Here is an 18,783-nt window from a genome sequence, read left to right on the forward strand (position 1 = left end):
TTTGTTAAAAACTCAACTCGTTCTTTGTCCTCCAAACACAACACCATACCTGCTGTGAAGCATGGGGGTGGAAACATCATGCTTTGGGGCTGTTTTTCTGCAAAGGGACCAGGACGACTGATCCGTGTAAAGGACAGAATGAATTCAGCCATGTATCGTGAGATTGAGTGAAAACCTCCTTCCATCAGCAAGGGCATTGAAAATGAAACGTGGCTGGGTCTTTCAGCATGACAATGATCCCAAACACACTGCCCGGGCAACGAAGGAGTGGCTTCGTAAGAAGCATTTCAAGGTCCTGGAGTGGCCTAGCCTGTCTCCAGATCTCAACCCCATAGAACATCTTTGGAGGGAGTTGAAAGTCCGTGTTGCCCAGCAACAGCCCCAAAACATCACTGCTCTAGAGGAGATCTGCATGGAGGAATGGGCCGAAATACCAGCAACAGTGGATGAAAACCTTGTGAAGACTTACAGAAAACATTTGACCTCTGTCATTGCCAACAAAGGGTATATAACAAAGTATTGAGAAACTTTTGTTATTGACCAAATACTTATTTTCCACCATAATTTGCAAATAAATTCATTAAAAAAAAAAATCCTACAATGTGATTTTCTGGATTTTTTTTCTCATTGTCTGTCATAGTTGAAGTGTACTACCTATGATGAAAATTACAGGCCTCTCTCCTTAAGTGGGAGAACTTGCACAATTGGTGGCTGACTAAATACTTTTATGCCCCACTCTATATACTCTTCATGATTGAAATCATGTATTTTCTATACAATACATTTATATCAGCAGATTGTACACTTATGCACTAGCACCATAGACAAAACCTCACAATAAATCAAACATGAAGGTTTAATAGGAAAATCCACAACTCATCCCTGATTTTATTTTTAAAAAAGCTTATATCACCAGCAGTGGCATAAGGTCATTGACATACGTCACAGAACAAAGACGGTATAAAATACATTACTGCCATCTGGAGGAACTGTGTTAAACAACGTTCAGTACCAATATGAAAAATTCAGGGTTCAGGGAAAAATGAGAGGAACATCTTACCTCTAAACAAAAAACAATTTGTTTCCCTGTAAATGTACAAAACTGAGATGTAAAATTAGCTTTATAAAAGGGTCTTATCACTAAATCGTAAAAATGTATATTATAGTCTAGTTCAACCTGAAAAATCTATAATAAATGTGTAACATTAAAAACATGGAAATTGTTTTTTGGCCTTTGTTGCATTCAGAAGGATACAGCAACCCAGACTAATTTCACCACAACCATTATTTGTGCTGCAACTCCATTTACAGTGGTTATTTATTTTATTAAGAATTCTGCTGTTCTATGTGATAATACTGGTAAGGACAATTTCCCAATGAGGCAACCAATGGTGAGCAAGCAATTTGTTTCAAAGCTCCTTTACTGGGGTAACCCAAACCATAAACACACAAAGATAAGCAATGATCTTGCTACTATACAATAGGATACTTTTACACAAAGATAAAATGTTAGGTCACTGTGGCATTAGATGCCTGACGTTATATTTGGATGTGTCGTGATACGTGGTCATGGGTTTGTCTGCTATGCCACATGTTCCTACTCCCACCTTGCCGTTTACACTCTCCGGCGATGCAAATATACTCCTCTTCACCTGCAACAGACAATGGAAATCTCAGTAAGACTATTTGTGATGGTCCTTCTCCTGCAAAAAAGCAACAGCTGAACATGTGCAAATAACATTTGAAAAGTTACTTAGTTTAACACGAAGCGCAGACAGTAATTTTGATTTCATATTCATTTAAAATGGTAATACCTCTGCAATTTTTTAAGTCTTGTCCCCCTCCATCCTTAAATAGACTTATTTAGGAATATTCAGCACAATGACTTTGTTAGAATTTTGATTACAAACAGATCGTGTTATAAGCAGTCTTAGGAAGGCATGTCATTTTCTCCCCTGCCCTTCCTTCACATGAGAGTTCGCTGCCCATCTGATTATAGCCCATTGAAACTACAGCTAAACTCTATCTAAACCAACTTCACACAGACATTTTAATTTACTTAACTAGGCAAGTCAGTTAAGAACAAATTCTTATTTACAATGACGACCTACACCGGCCAAACCCGGACGACGCGGGCCAATTGTGTGCCGCCCTATGGGACTCCCAATCATGGCCGGTTGTGATACAGCCTGTATGTAACCTAAACACAACATTAAATTGACAGAAGTCTGAAGTCTGACCATATTATCAATTGTCAATGAAGAAACTGATGAACAGCGAGGCATGTGTAATTGACAAAGAGAAGAGCTTACCAAAAAGCTACTTTTCCAAATCATCTTATAGAGAGGTTCATGCAGCTTAGATTAATATTACCCATCGGAGAGCATATCTATGGTTTAAAAAAAACTAACTTTTCACAAAACTCAAATTTGAGTGGATGGGCTGTATTTCTAAAGCTAACTTTGCCCATGAATAACTAAGAATCCATGCTTTCAATCCATGCTTTCAACATGTGAGCACTCCCTGTGATTGGTACAGTGCCTTGCGAAAGTATTCGGCCCCCTTGAACTTTGCGACCTTTTGCCACATTTCAGGCTTCAAACATAAAGATATAAAACTGTATTTTTTTGTGAAGAATCAACAAGAATCAACAACACAATCATGAAGTGGAACGACATTTATTGGATATTTCAAACTTTTTTAACAAATCAAAAACTGAAAAATTGGGCGTGCAAAATTATTCAGCCCCTTTACTTTCAGTGCAGCAAACTCTCTCCAGAAGTTCAGTGAGGATCTCTGAATGATCCAATGTTGACCTAAATGACTAATGATGATAAATACAATCCACCTGTGTGTAATCAAGTCTCCGTATAAATGCACCTGCACTGTGATAGTCTCAGAGGTCCGTTAAAAGCGCAGAGAGCATCATGAAGAACAAGGAACACACCAGGCAGGTCCGAGATACTGTTGTGAAGAAGTTTAAAGCCGGATTTGGATACAAAAAGATTTCCCAAGCTTTAAACATCCCAAGGAGCACTGTGCAAGCGATAATATTGAAATGGAAGGAGTATCAGACCACTGCAAATCTACCAAGACCTGGCCGTCCCTCTAAACTTTCAGCTCATACAAGGAGAAGACTGATCAGAGATGCAGCCAAGAGGCCCATGATCACTCTGGATGAACTGCAGAGATCTACAGCTGAGGTGGGAGACTCTGTCCATAGGACAACAATCAGTTGTATATTGCACAACTCTGGCCTTTATGGAAGAGTGGCAAGAAGAAAGCCATTTCTTAAAGATATCCATAAAAAGTGTCGTTTAAAGTTTGCCACAAGCCACTTGGGAGACACACCAAACATGTGGAAGAAGGTGCTCTGGTCAGATGAAACCAAAATGGAACTTTTTGGCAACAATGCAAAACATTATGTTTGGCGTAAAAGCAACACAGCTGAACACACCATCCCCACTGTCAAACATGGTGGTGGCAGCATCATGGTTTGGGCCTGCTTTTCTTCAGCAGGGACAGGGAAGATGGTTAAAATGGATGGGAAGATGGATGGAGCCAAATACAGGACCATTCTGGAAGAAAACCTGATGGAGTCTGCAAAAGACCTGAGACTGGGACGGAGATTTGTCTTCCAACAAGACAATGATCCAAAACATAAAGCAAAATCTACAATGGAATGGTTCAAAAAGAAACATATCCAGGTGTTAGAATGGCCAAGTCAAAGTCCAGACCTGAATCCAATCGAGAATCTGTGGAAAGAACTGAAAACTGCTGTTCACAAATGCTCTCCATCCAACCTCACTGAGCTCGAGCTGTTTTGCAAAGAGGAATGGGAAAAAATGTCAGTCTCTCGATGTGCAAAACTGATAGAGACATACCCCAAGCGACTTACAGCTGTAATCGCAGCAAAAGGTGGCGCTACAAAGTATTAACTTAAGGGGGCTGAATAATTTTGCACGCCCAATTTTTCAGTTTTTGATTTGTTAAAAAAGTTTGAAATATCCAATAAATGTCGTTCCACTTCATGATTGTGTCCCACTTGTTGTTGATTCTTCACAAAAAAATACAGTTTTATATGTTTATGTTTGAAGCCTGAAATGTGGCAAAAGGTCGCAAAGTTCAAGGGGGCCGAATACTTTCGCAAGGCACTGTAACATGACACTTAAAATATGCTATTCTGTTCTTTTAAAATGCATTGTCTTAGGATCATGTTTCTTAAAGGCCCAGTGCAGTCAAAAGTGCTTTTCCTTTGTTTTATATACATTTCTGAACTATGAGGATGAAATAATACTGTGAAAATTATGTCCTTTTAGCGTAAGACCTGTTTGAAAAGACCACCTGAAACTTCAGACTGTTTTGGTGGGATGGAGTTTTGGCCTGCCTGGTGACATCAACAGGCAATAAATTAGTTAATCAACCAATACGAAAGAGTTCCAAACCTCTCTGCCAATAACAGATCATTTCTAGTTTCCCCTCCCACTCAGACATACCTAGCAAAATTCTTTCTTGAGAAATTGTTATTTTTGAAAATTTTAACTGAAATCACAGTAAGATTGTTAATTAATTATTTGACATAGAGGTAAAAATGGCTGCATTGGACCTTTAAGACATGCCCCAAAAAAATATTTATTTGCGATGGATATAACACTAAATTGTGGCGTTTGTGTTTTAGTTTTTAATGTACAGGAACTCAAGTCTGTTTGTTCACCTGACCTAGAATATCTCAATCAAATGCCGACCGCATTACCTCCTGAGAGAATTCTCTTCGGTCATTGTCACAGCCGTGTATATTGCCCCTCAAGCCGATACCATGACGGCTCTCAAGGAACTCAAACTGGAAACCGCATATCCTGAGACCGCATTTATTGTAGCTGCATTTCTAAAGCAAATCTGAGGAAAACACTAGCAAAGAAATATCAACACGTCGCCCACTCCAATCGCGCTTCAAAAACGATCGACCATAGCTACTCTCCCTTCGGGGTCGGCTACAAGTCCTGCTCCACCCTCCCTTCGGCAAATCAGATCACACATACATCCTGCTCCTCCCTTCCTATAGGCAGAAACTCAAACAGGAAGTACCCGTGGTAAAGTCTGTTCAATGCTGGTCTGTTCAATCGGAATCCATGTTTCAAGATTGATTTGATCACATGGACTGGGATATGTTCCAGGTTGGCTCTGAGAATAACTTTGACACGGTGACTGAGTTCATCAGGAAGTGTATAGAGGATGTTTTTCCCACTGTGACGATTTAAACCTATTCAAACCAAAAACCGTGGTAAGATGGCAAGACACCTTCTTCACCCGCTTCGAGGGAAACAGTGGGTCAACACTGCTCCTGTGGACTGTGAGCTCTCGTTCTCGATGGCCAATGTGAGTAAGACATTTAAGCATGTTAACCCTCGCAAGGCTGCTGGCCCAGACGGCATCCCTTGCCGCGTCCACAGAGCATGCACAAACCAGCTAGCTGGAGTGTTTAAGGACATATTCAATATCTCCCTATCCCAGTCTGTTGTCCCCACTTGCTTCAAGACATCGACCATTGTTCTTGTAACCAAGAAAGCAAAGGTAACTAAATTATTATTATCCCGCTGCACTCACTTCTGTCATCTTGAAGTGCTTTGAGAGGCTAGTTAAGGATCATATCAACACCTTAAACAACACCCTAGACACACTGCAATTTGCATATCGCCCCAATAGATCCACGGATGACGCAATCACCATTGCACTGCACACTGCCCTATCCCATCTGGACAAGAGGAATACCTTTGTAAGAATGGTGTTCATAGACTACAGCTCAGCATTCAACACCATAGTACCCACCAAGCTCATCATTCTTTGACAAACCACCCCCAGGTGGTAAAGGTAGGCAACAACATCGCCACTACACTGATCCTCAACACCAGGGCCCCCAAAAGGGTGCGTACTCAGCCCCCTCCTGTTCCAACTCACAAATCAAGTTCACAGACAACAACAGTGGTAGGCCTGATTACCAACAAATACAAGACAGCATGCAGGGATGTGGTGAGGGCCCTGGGGGAGTGGTGCCAGGAAAATATCCTCCCTTCAACAAAACGAAGGAGCTGATCGTGGACTTCAGGAGATAGCAGAGGGAGCATGCCCCCATCCACATCCACGGGGCCACAGTGGAGGTGGTGAAAAGCTTCAAGTTCCTCAGCGTACACGTAACTGACAATCTGAAATAGTCCACACAGATAGTCTTGGCCCCTAAGATCCTCACAAACTTTTACAGATGCACCATTGAGATCACAGCCTGGTACGCAGTCTGCCCAATAGAGCACCAGGGGCACACTGCCTGCGCTCCAGGACATTTACAGCACCCGGTGTCACAGAAAGACCAAGGATATCATCAAGGACCTCAGCCAACCAAGCCATGGCCTGTTCACCCCGTTACCATCCAGAAGGCGGGGTCAGTACAGGTGCATCAAAGCTGGGGCTGAGAGACTGGAAAAATAGCTTCTATCTCAAGGCCATCAGATTGTTAAGACAGTGACAACTAGCCAGCCCCCTGAATTTTAGTCACCATCACTAGACGGCTAACACCTGGGCACTCTACCATGCACCTTAAAGGCTTCTGCCCTATGTACATAGTCATGGAACACTGGTCACTTAAACAAATGTTTACATACTGTTTTACCCATTTCATATGTATATACTGTATTCTAGTCAAGGCATATCCTATTTAACTATTGCTGTACATATACTATTCTTCAGATGTACTACATATTCTATCAATATTGTCTCTTCATCCCATACCCACTAATACCACAGCATTGCTTGTCCTAATATTGCTTAATTCCATTATTTTACTTTTTAGATTTGTGTGTATTATTGTGTATTGTTAGCTGCACTGTATTTCGCTACACCCTCAATAACATCTGCTAAATATGTGAATGCGACCAATAACCTTTGATTTGATTTAGAACAAACTAATGAAAATGCTTTTGTATTCTTTTGGGGGAAAATGCATATTCCAATGTTACCTAAGATCTTCATAAACACAACCAATAGAATATACGAAATGTATTTATTAGACTGTTAGGATGTTATTGGCTCAAAACGGGATGGCTCAAGGCCCGGAATTTCTAGTGTGTAAAGTAGATGAATATGCGAATGAATGAATATACCTGTCCTTTCTTGTTCTTGTTATAGGCCTTGTTGTTAAAACTCTGCCACTTGGATTTCTGGTCTTCTCGCTCCTGTTCCAGTTCCTTCATCCTCAGCACCTTCTTCTGGGCCTTCTTCTTCTTGTACTCCCTCTGGTCTGCTATCTGCTCCTTCCTGTCATGGCACACACACCCACACACAAAGTTACAATTTTAGATCAGCCATGGACTCTTCTGTACATCAAGAACTGGAAACAAGGGAAACTTCTGACCCAACACAGGACCTATTTTATTAACATATACATTGTCTCTCCTACCTGGACTTGGATTTCCCGTCATCCTCAGAGTGCTTGCCCTCCTCGGCAGGCTTGAGGTTCTGCAGTGGCACCACCTCTGCGTTCCCGTAGCCGGAGAAGGTGATGGCCGCCGTGCCATTCTCGCCGTCTATCTCCTCAATCTCAGCTTCATACACCCTGTCAAAGAATCCCGGCTGTAAGCAGGTGAGTACAAGCAAGACAAGCCCTACTACACAATTATAAAGAATGACAGATTCTGAGAGTTTCTGTTATTGTTCTTATTCATGGGCTAGACCCTTCTTGCAAAATAGTCTTGTCATGTCTATCACTGCTTCACTGAACAAATACATTTGAATAGTGTAGGTCAAATGAAGTCAAGACCCTATATGTGCAAGCAAGACGAACAAAGATGACATTGCAAAATTGGTAAATTAACAGTTGAATATTCAGGTTGACTATGGACTGAGGAGCTTCTGGGTGATACTCACTGTCCATCCTGACTCCACACAGTCATACACCTGTCCCCAACGCTCCACCTATGTTTCAGGGGGGCTGCATCTGAGCTGTTGGCAGTAGCAGTACCTTCGGAGGGCTGCGACGTCAGGAGGTCTTTTGTTAAGTCTATGACTTCCTGTGAAGGATACGTAATTGAGGTCATTCAATTGCTGGATAATAATCGCATTTGAAAACAGACACACTAAGAAACATATTGACACTCAATGATGTAAAAATGATGTAAAATCTAAAATGTTCATGGCCAATACAGGTGACACATGGCTAACTAGTTACCGATAAGTCTTTCTGTAATTTGAGAAGGTCTTCATTTTCAGGGTCGGTTGATAAGGCGGCTTCCACTTGTTGCAACTGTGCTTTGTAGCTGCCCAACTGTTTCAACAAATCCTCTGACATCTGAAAATTCACAATGAAAGAGGGGGCGGGGGGGTAAAACGATAGTTGAAACAAAGCAATAATAGCAAATAACACATAGCCCAATAACATCATTAAGTGTTGCACATCATAGAGAATTGCTACTAGAGGTCGACGGATTATGATTTCTCAATGCCGATACCGATTATTGGAGGACCAAAAAAAGCAGATATTTGTAATAATGACAATTAATACTGAATGAACACTTTTATTTGAACTTAATATAATACATAAATAACATATATTTAGTCGGAAATAAATAATGAAACATGTTCAACTTGGTTTAAATGTTGCAAAAACAGTGTTGGAGAAGAAAGTAAAAGTGCAATATGTGCCATGTAAAAAAGCTAACATTTAAGTCCCTTGCTCCGAACATGAGAACATATGAAGCTGGCGGCTCAATATTCCCAGTTAATATGTTTTAGGTTGTAGTTATTATAGGAATTATGACGCGTCAACTATTTCTCTCTATACCATTTGTATTTCATATACATATGACTATTGGATGTTCTTATAAGCACTTTAGTATTGCCAGACTAATCTCGGGAGTTGATAGGCTTGAAGTCATAAACAGCGCTGTGCTTCAAGCATTGCTAAGAGCTGCTGGCAAACGCAGTAAAGTGATGTTTGAATGAATGCTTACGAGCCTGCTGCTGCCTACCGTCGCTCAATCAGACTGCTCTATCAAATATCAAATCATAGACTTAATTAGAATAAACACACAGAAATATGACCCTTAGGCGATTAATATGGTCAAATACAGAAACCATCATTTCGAAAAAACAAAACGTTTATTCTTTCAGTGAAATACAGAACCGTTCCGTATTTTATCGAACAGGTGGCAACCCCAAGTCTAAATATTGCTGTTACATTACACAACCATCAATGTTAGAATTCTGGCAAATTAATTACGGTCACACAGTTCACAACGAGCCATGCGGCCAAAACTGTTGCATATACTATGACACAATTTCCCTAGTCAATATTGGCTGCTAACATGAATTTATTTTAACTGAATATGCAGGTTTAACAAATTTACTTCTGTGTATTGATTTTAAGAAAAGGCATTGATGTTTATGGTTAGATACATTTGTTTGGCGAAGTTGAAGTAGGCTGTGATTCAATGATATATATGACAGGCAGCGCATTGATTATATGCAATGCAGGACAAGCTAGTTAACTTAGTAATATCATCAACCATGTGTAGTTAACTAGTGTTAACAATGTGAAGATTGATTGTTTTTTTTTTATAAGATAAGTTTAAGGCTAGCTAGCAAAGTACCTTGGCTTCTTGCAGCCACAAGGTCCTTTTGACGCTGCACTCACGTAACAGGTGGTCAGCCTGCCACAGTTTCCTCAAGGATTGCAATGTAATTGGCCATAATCGGCATCCAAAAAAACGATTATCCATTGTTATGAAAACTTGAAAATCGGCCCTAATTAAAATCGGCCATGCCGATTAAATTGGTCGACCTCTAATTGTTACGTTACCTAACAAAGGGCAAAAGGGCTCTGTGGATAAAAGCTGTTTAGCTTTCATACCAGCTGTGTGATCAAGCTGTCCATAGCCAATGTGAGCAAGACCTTTAAGCAGGTCAACATTCATGAAGCCGCAGTGCCAGACGGATTACCAAGATGTGTGCGTGCCAACTGGCAAATGTTTTCACTGACATCGTCAACCTCTCCCTGACCGAGTCTGTAATACCTACATATGTTTCAAACAGACCACCATAGTCCCTGTACCAAAGAAAACGAAGGTAACATGCCTAAGTGATTACTGTCCCAACAGATCCACAGATCTCAATCTCAAATCGCACTCCACACTGCCCTTTCCCACCTGGACAAAAGGAATACCTATGTGAGAATGCTGTTCATTGACTACAGCTCAGCATTCAACACTATAGTGCCTACAAAGCTCATCAAACTAAAAGGCCCTGGGACTAAACACCTCCCTCTGCAACTGGATCCTGGACTTCCTGACGGGCAGCCCCAGGTGGTAAGGTTAGGCAACAACACATCTGCCAAGCTGAACCGCAACACTGGGGACTCTCAGGGGTCCGTGTTTAGTCCTGTAATCCCTGTTCACCCACAACTGCATGGCCAAGCAAGACTCCAACACCATCAACTTTGCTGACGACAACAGTGGTAGGCCTGATCACCGACAACAATGAGACAGCCTATAGGGAGGAGGTCAGAGACCTGGCAGTGTGGTGCGAGGACAACAACCTCTCCCTCAATGTGATACAGACAAAGGAGCTGATTGTGGACTATAAGAAAAGGAGGGCCGAACAGGCCCGCATTAACACCATGGACGAGACTGAAGTGGAACGCGTTGAGAGTTTCAAAGTCCTTGGTCTCCACATCACCAAACTATCATGGTCCAAACACACTAAGACAGTTGTGAAGAGGGCACGACAACACCTTTTCCCCCTCAGGCCTGAAAAGATTTGGCATGGGTCCCCAGATCTTCAAAAGTTTTACAGCTGCACCATCAAGAGCATCCGGACTGGTTGCATCACCGCCTGATATGGCAACTACTCGGCATCTGAACGTAAGGCGCTAGAGGGTAGTGAGTACATCACTGGGGCCAAGCTTCCTAACATCCAGGACCTATATACTAGGCGATGGGTGTCAGAGAAAGGCCCCAAAAAAACGTCAAAGACTCCAGTCACCCAAGTGATAATTCTCTCCACTACCGCCCAGCAAGAGGTAACGAGACGCCAAGTCTAGGATCAAAAGGCTCCTTAACAGTTTCTACTCCCAAGCAATAAGACTGGTGAACAATTAATCAAATGGCCACCTGGACAATTTACATGGACCCCCCTTTGTTTTTACACTGCTGCTACTTGCTATCTATCGTCTATGCATCACAAATTACCTCGATTAACTTGTACCCCTGCATACAGCCTCATTATTTTTATGTAATTTTCTTGTGTTACTTTTTGATTTGATTATTTTACTTTATTTAGTCAACATTTTCTTAACTTTATTTATTGAACTGCATTGTTGGTTATGGGCTTGTAAGTAATCATTTAATGGTTAGGTAATTAATTACCTGGTAGGTAGGTTGTATTGTTGTATTCGGCACGTGACAAATAACATTTTATATAGGAAAGGGCCTTCCCCAAACTGTTGCCACAAAGTTGGAAGCACAGAATAGTCTAGAATATCATTGTATGCTGTAGCGTTAAAATGTCCCTTCACCGGAACTAAGGGGCCTCACCCGAACTATGAAAAACAGCGCCAGACCATTATTCCTCCTCCACCAAACCTTAATCAGGAAGGTAGCGCTCTCCTGGCATCCGCGAAACCCAGATTTGTCCGCCAGACTGCCAGAAGGCGAAGCGTGATTCCTCACTCCAGTGAACGAGTTTCCACTGCTCCAGTCCAATGGTGGCGAGCTTTACACCACTCCAGCCAACGCTTGGCATTGCACATGGTGATCTTAGGCTTGTCTGCGGCTGCTTGGCCATGGAGACCCATTTCATGAACAGTTTTTTTGCGGACGTTGCTTCGGTAGAGTGTTGCAACCGAGGACAGACGATTTTGACCGGGGCAGCTATAGCAGGGTAGAAATTTGACAATCTTACTTGTTGGAAAGGTGGCATCCTATGACTATGCCATTTGACAGTCACTGAGCTCTTCAGTATGGGCCATTCTACTGACAATGTTTGACTGTGGAGATTGCAAGGCTGTGTGCTTGATTTTATACGCTGGTCAGCTGCGTATACGGGTGTGGCTGAAATAGTCGAATAAACTAATTTGAAGGGGTGCCTGCATACTTTTGGACATGTGTAGCTACACAACAAATGCCAGCTGGCTAGTTAGCTTAATTGGCTATCTGGCGTAGCTAGTTACATTTCGGTGGAGGGTTAACACATTTTCAGCACTCGGTTCTCAGGTAACTAACGTTAGTTCTCTTTATTTCCTTACTCTGATAGGTATCAAATCTAGCTATCGACTTTCAAATACATTTCAAATAGGCATCGCTAGCAAGAAAGTCAGCTAACTAACGTTACCGCTAGATGGCTAACGTTAATTAGTAGGCCATCGCCACAACACAGTGACAGCTGGCATCCAGTGCCATTTTTGCAAAAGAAAACACATTCAAAACGGCTAAATGTTCATTAATAATCTTACCTTTCTGTATTTGTTTCAACTGAATAAATAAGAATATTCAGATTTTACTGAAATAGGTTCTCATAAATCAGCAAAAATAAATATCTAAAAAATAAACCGGAAATGTCGATTATTTCTTATAACATGTTATTCTCGCGATAGTAGTCTGCCAAAGTGTAATTTCGCTCATTGTCAGCAGATGGGGCTTTATCCCAATAAATTATGTCCCTGGTACTTAAAATGGACAATTGGTTTTTGAATCGACATCCTAACGAATTCACTGTAAAGGTCAACTGACTGTAACTCATAGGGTACGTTCGTAAATTGCCTCCAGTGTGTCGGTCGTTCAATCTTTTCCGTTCGTAAATTAAGAGTGTTTCACTCTCGGTGTACACACTGAACGCTCTGGAGGAGGAGTAGGTTTAATCAGAGCGTTCTGACCTCACAACAGCACTCACAGGCTAACTGGCTAAATTTGGCTAGCTTGCTAGCTACTTCCAGACACAAATGAGTAACACAACGAGAGAACACCTCACGCTGACCATTGTGCTTACCCTAGCAGAGGTGGTCAGGCTGTTTCCATGTTACCTAGAGCATTGGTGACTGTAACTGCAGCTGACTATGGACACCGATCATATTCAGCGGTGTTGTGTGTGTATATAAATGCATCAGTTATTCTGCGCATGGTTTGTGATGGTTTATTTGTGCTTCCCATGACTGTGTTTTTGTATATTAATGTGTATATTGTTATATAAATATTCATACACATAGCTCATATAAACAAAGACATTCCGTCGTAAGAACACATACACCCAGCCATAAGACTGACCCCCTCTTCCTTATATAAACACACATCTCATCTCCCTCTAACTGGCCGGTCCCAAGAGCAAATAACTTTTGCTGTGCACCAATGGGGCCCGCTCTGGCTAGAGCAAGGCCTGCCTCCAACCCTCCGACCAGTCAAGAAGACCGAAACGACAAGACTCCACCTACTTTATTCTATGTATAAAAATGAATGTAACCATTGTATAGGCCTCTTTTTCACCTGGCTCCTTGCCGAGTTATGTGAACTAGGTCCGTGCACGTAAAACTGCGGGACAAGATATCTCTGACTCATTAAAACTGTCTTTTGTTACAACTGAAATCCACTCTGTCCAGCGTCCGTGATTTGGTCTCAACTCTCCAGTATTTGAACACTAACAATATACAGTGCATTCGGAGAGTATTCAGACCCCTTGACTTTTTCCACATTTTGTTACGTTACAGCCTTATTCTAAAATCTATTCAATAGTGAATCTACACACAATACCCCATAATCGCAAAGCAAAAACAGGTTTTTAGACACGTTTATCATATTTACATAAGTATTCAAACCCTTTACTCAGTACTTTGTTGAAGCACCTTCGGGAGTGATTACAGCCTAGAGTCTTCTTGAGTATGATGCTACAAGCTTGGCACACCTGTATTTGGGGAGATTCTTCCAATATTTTCTGCAGATCCTCTCAAGCTCTGTCAGGTTGAATGGGGAATGTTGCAGCACAGCTATTTTTCAGGCCTCTCCAGAGATGTTTGATCGGGTTCAAGTCCAGGTTATGGCATGCTGACTCAGGGACCTTGAAAGACTTGTCCCGAAGCCATTCCTGCGTTGTCTTGGCTGTGTGCTTAGGGCTGTTGTCCTGTTGGAAGATGAACCTTCGCTCTGAAGCAGGTTTTCATCAAAGATATGTCTGTACTTGGCTCTGTTCATCTTTCCCTCGATCCTGACTAGTCTTCCAGTCCCTGCCGCTGAAAAACATCCCCACAGCATCCCCAAGGCATTTCGTTTTTTGGTTTTGAATAAATTAGCAAAAATGTCTAAACCTATTTTCGCTTTGTCATTATGGGGTATGGTGTGTAGATTGATGAGGGGGGAAAAATGTAATACATTTTAGAAGGCTGTAACGAAGCAAAATGTGGAAAAAGTGAAGTATCTGAATACTTTTCCGAAAGCACTGTATGTATATATATTAGTTTGGGTTCAATGTGTATATTGGCGTTGTATATACAGGGTGCATTTGTAAAAGCGACCCAGGTCTCAATATGTCTTCCCTGTTAAAATAAAGGTTAAATAAAAAAAATATATATATATATATATTGGAACCAGCGACCTTTCGGTTACTGGCTCAACAAAGCCTCCTTCACTCATGCCGCCAAACTTACCCTAGTAAAACTGACTGTCCTACCGATCCTCGACTTAGGCAATGTCATCTACAAAATAGCTTCAAATACTCTACTCAGCAAACTGGATGCAGTCTATCACAGTGCCATCTGTTTTGTTACCAAATCACCTTATACCACCTACCACTGCGACCTGTATGCTCTAGTCGGCTGGCCCTCGCTACATATTCGTCGCAATACCCACGGGCTCCAGGTCATCTATAAGTCTATGTTAGGTAAAGCTCCGCCTTATCTCAGTTCACTGGTCACGATAACAACACCCACCCATAGCACACGTTCCTGCAGGTATATCTCACTGATCATCCCCAAAGCCAACACTTCATTTGGCCGCCTTTCCTTCCAGTTCTCTGCTGCCAGTGACTGGAACGAATTGCAAAAATCGCTGAAGTTGGAGACTTATTTCCCTCACCAATTTTAAACATCAACTATCTGAGCAGCTAACCGATCGCTGCAGCTGTACATAGTCCACCTGTAAATAGCCCACCCAATCTACCTACCTCACCCCCTTTTTATTTTATTTACTTTTCTGCTCTTTTCACACCAGTATCTCTACTTGCACATCATTTGCTCATTTATCACTCCAGTGTTAATCTGCTAAATTGTAATTATTCGCTCCAATGGCCTATTTATTGCCTACCTCATGCCTTTTGCACACACTGTATATAGACTTGATTTTTTCTACTGTGTCATTGACTTGTTTATTGTGTTATTGGCTTGTTTATTGTTTACTCCATGTGTAACTCTGTGTTGTTGTCTGTGTCACACTGCTTTGCTTTATCTTGGACAGGTCGCAGTTGCAAATGAGAACTTATTCTCAACTAGCCTACCTGGTTAAATAAAGGTGAAATAAAATAAATAAATAAAACACTCTTAACCACTAGGCTACCCGAGATTATGAAATAAGATTACTAATATCTCATGTGGTTCATTAATAAACACTAGCCTAGACGCAGTCACAAAATTAAAAAAATATAGATATATCTGGAGAATATTTGGAATGACAAGGTATTTTGTCAATGTACAATTTGGAAAGCAACAATGAAACTCTTCTGTAGCTCCGATAGTAATTGGACCCCGCCCATTATTCCCACTAAGATATACTGACTAGGGAGATGAGGCTCACCACCATATAAAAAGCGGCAATCCCCTCCTCTGCCACATACATATCTGCTTCACCAACTACTGTTTCAGTGGCAGAGAAATATAATCCTGTCGATGCTATTCCATGCACAACGTGGGACAATTTGAAGTGTTTGAAGCTCGAAGGAAGAGGATAACGAATTACCACTTTTTTCCTGAATGTGTAAATGGAGAAAATTACATTTTTGGATGCTGGAAAACAAAGGAGTAAAACCACATTTTGAGATTCTTTGTATTTGAGATTGTTGATATGACATTTTCCCCAGTGGGCAAAAATTAAAGGCTACGTTATCGTGGGACGCTTAATTAACGAATGTGCCATAATAGTGGATTGGTTGACTTGTCTTGTAAGGACCCCAGCTTCAACCTTATGGGGTGTGATAACTTGACCAACAGCAACAAGACTTTGCCTGGCAGGCTCCCTTACACTGTGCAGACTTCTGTGCCTCTGACAATACTGGTGGGTATCCTTATTCTCCTCACAGTGTTCGGTAATGTCCTAGTGGTCATCGCTGTGTTCACCAGCCGAGCCCTAAGAGCCCCTCAGAACTTGTTTTTAGTGTCCTTAGCATGTGCAGACATTCTAGTGGCCACTCTGGTGATGCCCTTTTCTCTGGCTAATGAACTGATGGGATATTGGTACTTTGGTCAAGTGTGGTGTGAGATCTACCTGGCCCTGGATGTTCTGTTCTGCACCTCGTCCATCACGCATCTGTGTGCCATAAGTCTGGACAGATACTGGTCAGTCACTCAAGCCATTGAGTACAACTCGAAAAGGACACCACGCAGGATCAAATGTATAGTTTTATTTGTGTGGGTGCTGGCTGCCATTATATCATTCCCACCTCTCATTTCAATGGAGAAGGAAGGGGCCAAAGAGGAGGGTCCCACATGTAAGATCAATGAGGAGAAGTGGTACATCATATTCTCCAGCACCGCCTCATTCTTCGCCCCCTGTGTGATCATGATTCTGGTCTACGTTCGAATTTACCAGGTTGCAAAGAATAGAACCAGGGCCCCTCCGGGTGAAAGGAGAAGGGGAAACAATAATCCAGATAAAAGTCAGTATGGCTTAGTTCAGCAGGACCCCCTGGAGAGAAGGAACAGAGAAGGAGGTAGAGATGGAGTGGAGGAAGGTGAGGAGGTCAATGGAATCGACGTGGGGGAAGAGTGCTCCTCGTCTGATGGGAATGAGAACCAGTGCTCCATCAAAATGAAGCTGAGAAAGGGAAAGACCAAAGTGAGTCAGGTGAAACTAGAAGACCCGTCCCCTAAAGATTATGATGCACAGCAGTGTGTGAAAGTGAGTCGGTGGAAAGGAAGGCAGAACAGAGAGAAGCGCTTCACCTTTGTTCTGGCTGTGGTCATGGGAGTGTTTGTTGTCTGCTGGTTCCCCTTCTTCTTCACGTACACACTCACCGCCATATGTGAGTCCTGCTGTGTCCCTGAGACATTGTTCAATTTCTTCTTCTGGTTCGGATACTGCAATAGCTCGCTGAATCCAGTCATTTACACTATTTTCAACAATGACTTCAGGAGGTCTTTCAAAAAGATCCTTTGCAAGAAGGATAGACGAGGGCTATGAATATACTTTTTTTGGACTAGCTACTGTTTCTTGTCTGAATACAGATTTAATTGTTTACAAGTTGGAGTCATGTACAGTTTCTCATGGAAAGAAAATATACCTATTGGGAAATACTTGTATCATTAATTTTGTACATGTGTGTCAATGTACAATAGTTTTGAGATCATTACAATCTTTAATCCCACCACATACATTTAAATGTATTTGACATTCCATGTTTATTACTTCATGCTGATGTAGTGAGGCAGCTGGCTTGTATCTCCATGGAGGATGCTTAATGTTATTATGTAGGCTACAATTCAGTCATGCATAATCGATTAGCTGTGCAGATTTACAGGGAGCATATGTGCGTATAATGAATAAACATATTTAAACATGCATTCAATTTTACAGTATGTTCTATCAGTTTACGTTCGTTGGGGTACCCATTGAGTTTTAGGGGTATTGTTGTACATTAAGTAAATGTTCCAGAAAACAAATACTCAAACTTACAACACTGCACTCTAATCGTTTCAATTGTATTCTACTTATTGAATAAGGACAATCATGTTTCAACCACAACTGCGTTTCCTTCATGTACCATATTGCACAGACCCAGAGGAGCCAACAGAAAGAGAGAACCTGGGTTCCCACAGGGCAACATAGACTGAATCATCTACTGTGTCCTTATCAGTAGAGAGAGGAAACACCATGCCAATAACCCCCCCCACAATCAACAGATTTTATGGTGTATACTGTATACAGTGTATTATTTTTATAATCTTTCACGCACAGCCTGCCAAAATTCATGATGCACACTAAAGAAAAAGAGGTTATCACCTTTTTTTAAAGTAAAACAGTACATTAAGTGATGGATGTTGGATTTCTGCCATCAGAGAGAAGTTAATTATGTTAGTGATGCACACGAGTCACTGCAACCCCTGTCGATGAGCCATAGCAAAATTAACTCTATTGCTCATAAATCAAAATATGCATGCAGTTGCCTTCACTTCCCTCTTTCTGGGGTCTTGCATTTACTTTATCGCCACCATTTCAGGTATCTTGAAAACAAAAACAATAGAGGAACTCTATCGCCTTATCGATGTGACTGAAATAAAACAGGTTTCCCATACTATAACAGTAATTGTTCTGCTTACATTATCACATAAGTGAGAATTATGCAACATGCTGTGGAACTATTCTTAAATTCTTCACACAACAGTCTGTTGCTTGCTTATCAGGCTAATCGGACTAGAAATGGTCTCGGTATGAAATAAGCCTTTGTATAAAAACTTATCTGAGACATATTATTACATATTACATATTATGACCACGAGCAGGGGAATATAGCACTGAAATCAACACAAAATGGCAGAGAATCAACATGAAC

General features: G+C 41.5%; 2 protein-coding genes across 3 annotated transcripts; one reads left to right on the forward strand and one right to left on the reverse strand.

Moving 5' to 3' along the window:
- Window positions 1-855: 855 nt before the first annotated feature.
- LOC110502481 (survival of motor neuron-related-splicing factor 30) lies at window positions 856-12,876 on the reverse strand. 2 transcript variants are annotated; one of them, XM_021580527.3, is made up of 6 exons: window positions 12,494-12,876; window positions 8,216-8,335; window positions 7,915-8,057; window positions 7,448-7,603; window positions 7,152-7,305; window positions 856-1,652 (listed from the first exon to the last, which is right to left on the reverse strand). In XM_021580527.3, the coding sequence occupies exons 2-6, from the start codon at window positions 8,333-8,335 to the stop codon at window positions 1,515-1,517; spliced, it is 711 nt and encodes a 236-aa protein (XP_021436202.2). In that variant the 5' UTR covers window positions 12,494-12,876; the 3' UTR covers window positions 856-1,514. The 2 variants fall into 2 exon arrangements, with proteins under 2 accessions (XP_021436202.2, XP_021436204.2); XM_021580529.3 differs by lacking the exon at window positions 12,494-12,876 and adding an exon at window positions 11,577-11,914.
- A 2,559-nt stretch (window positions 12,877-15,435) lies between these two features.
- Window positions 15,436-17,792, forward strand: LOC110502482 (alpha-2A adrenergic receptor-like). The gene has a single exon (XM_021580530.3). It carries the CDS (start codon window positions 16,143-16,145, stop codon window positions 17,412-17,414), a length of 1,272 nt encoding a protein of 423 aa, XP_021436205.2. The 5' UTR covers window positions 15,436-16,142; the 3' UTR covers window positions 17,415-17,792.
- The last annotated feature ends 991 nt before the right edge of the window (window positions 17,793-18,783 follow it).

Source organism: Oncorhynchus mykiss, chromosome 23, assembly GCF_057628025.1.
Source record: "Oncorhynchus mykiss isolate SJ-2025 chromosome 23, ASM5762802v1, whole genome shotgun sequence".
Lineage (NCBI taxonomy): Eukaryota > Metazoa > Chordata > Actinopteri > Salmoniformes > Salmonidae > Oncorhynchus > Oncorhynchus mykiss.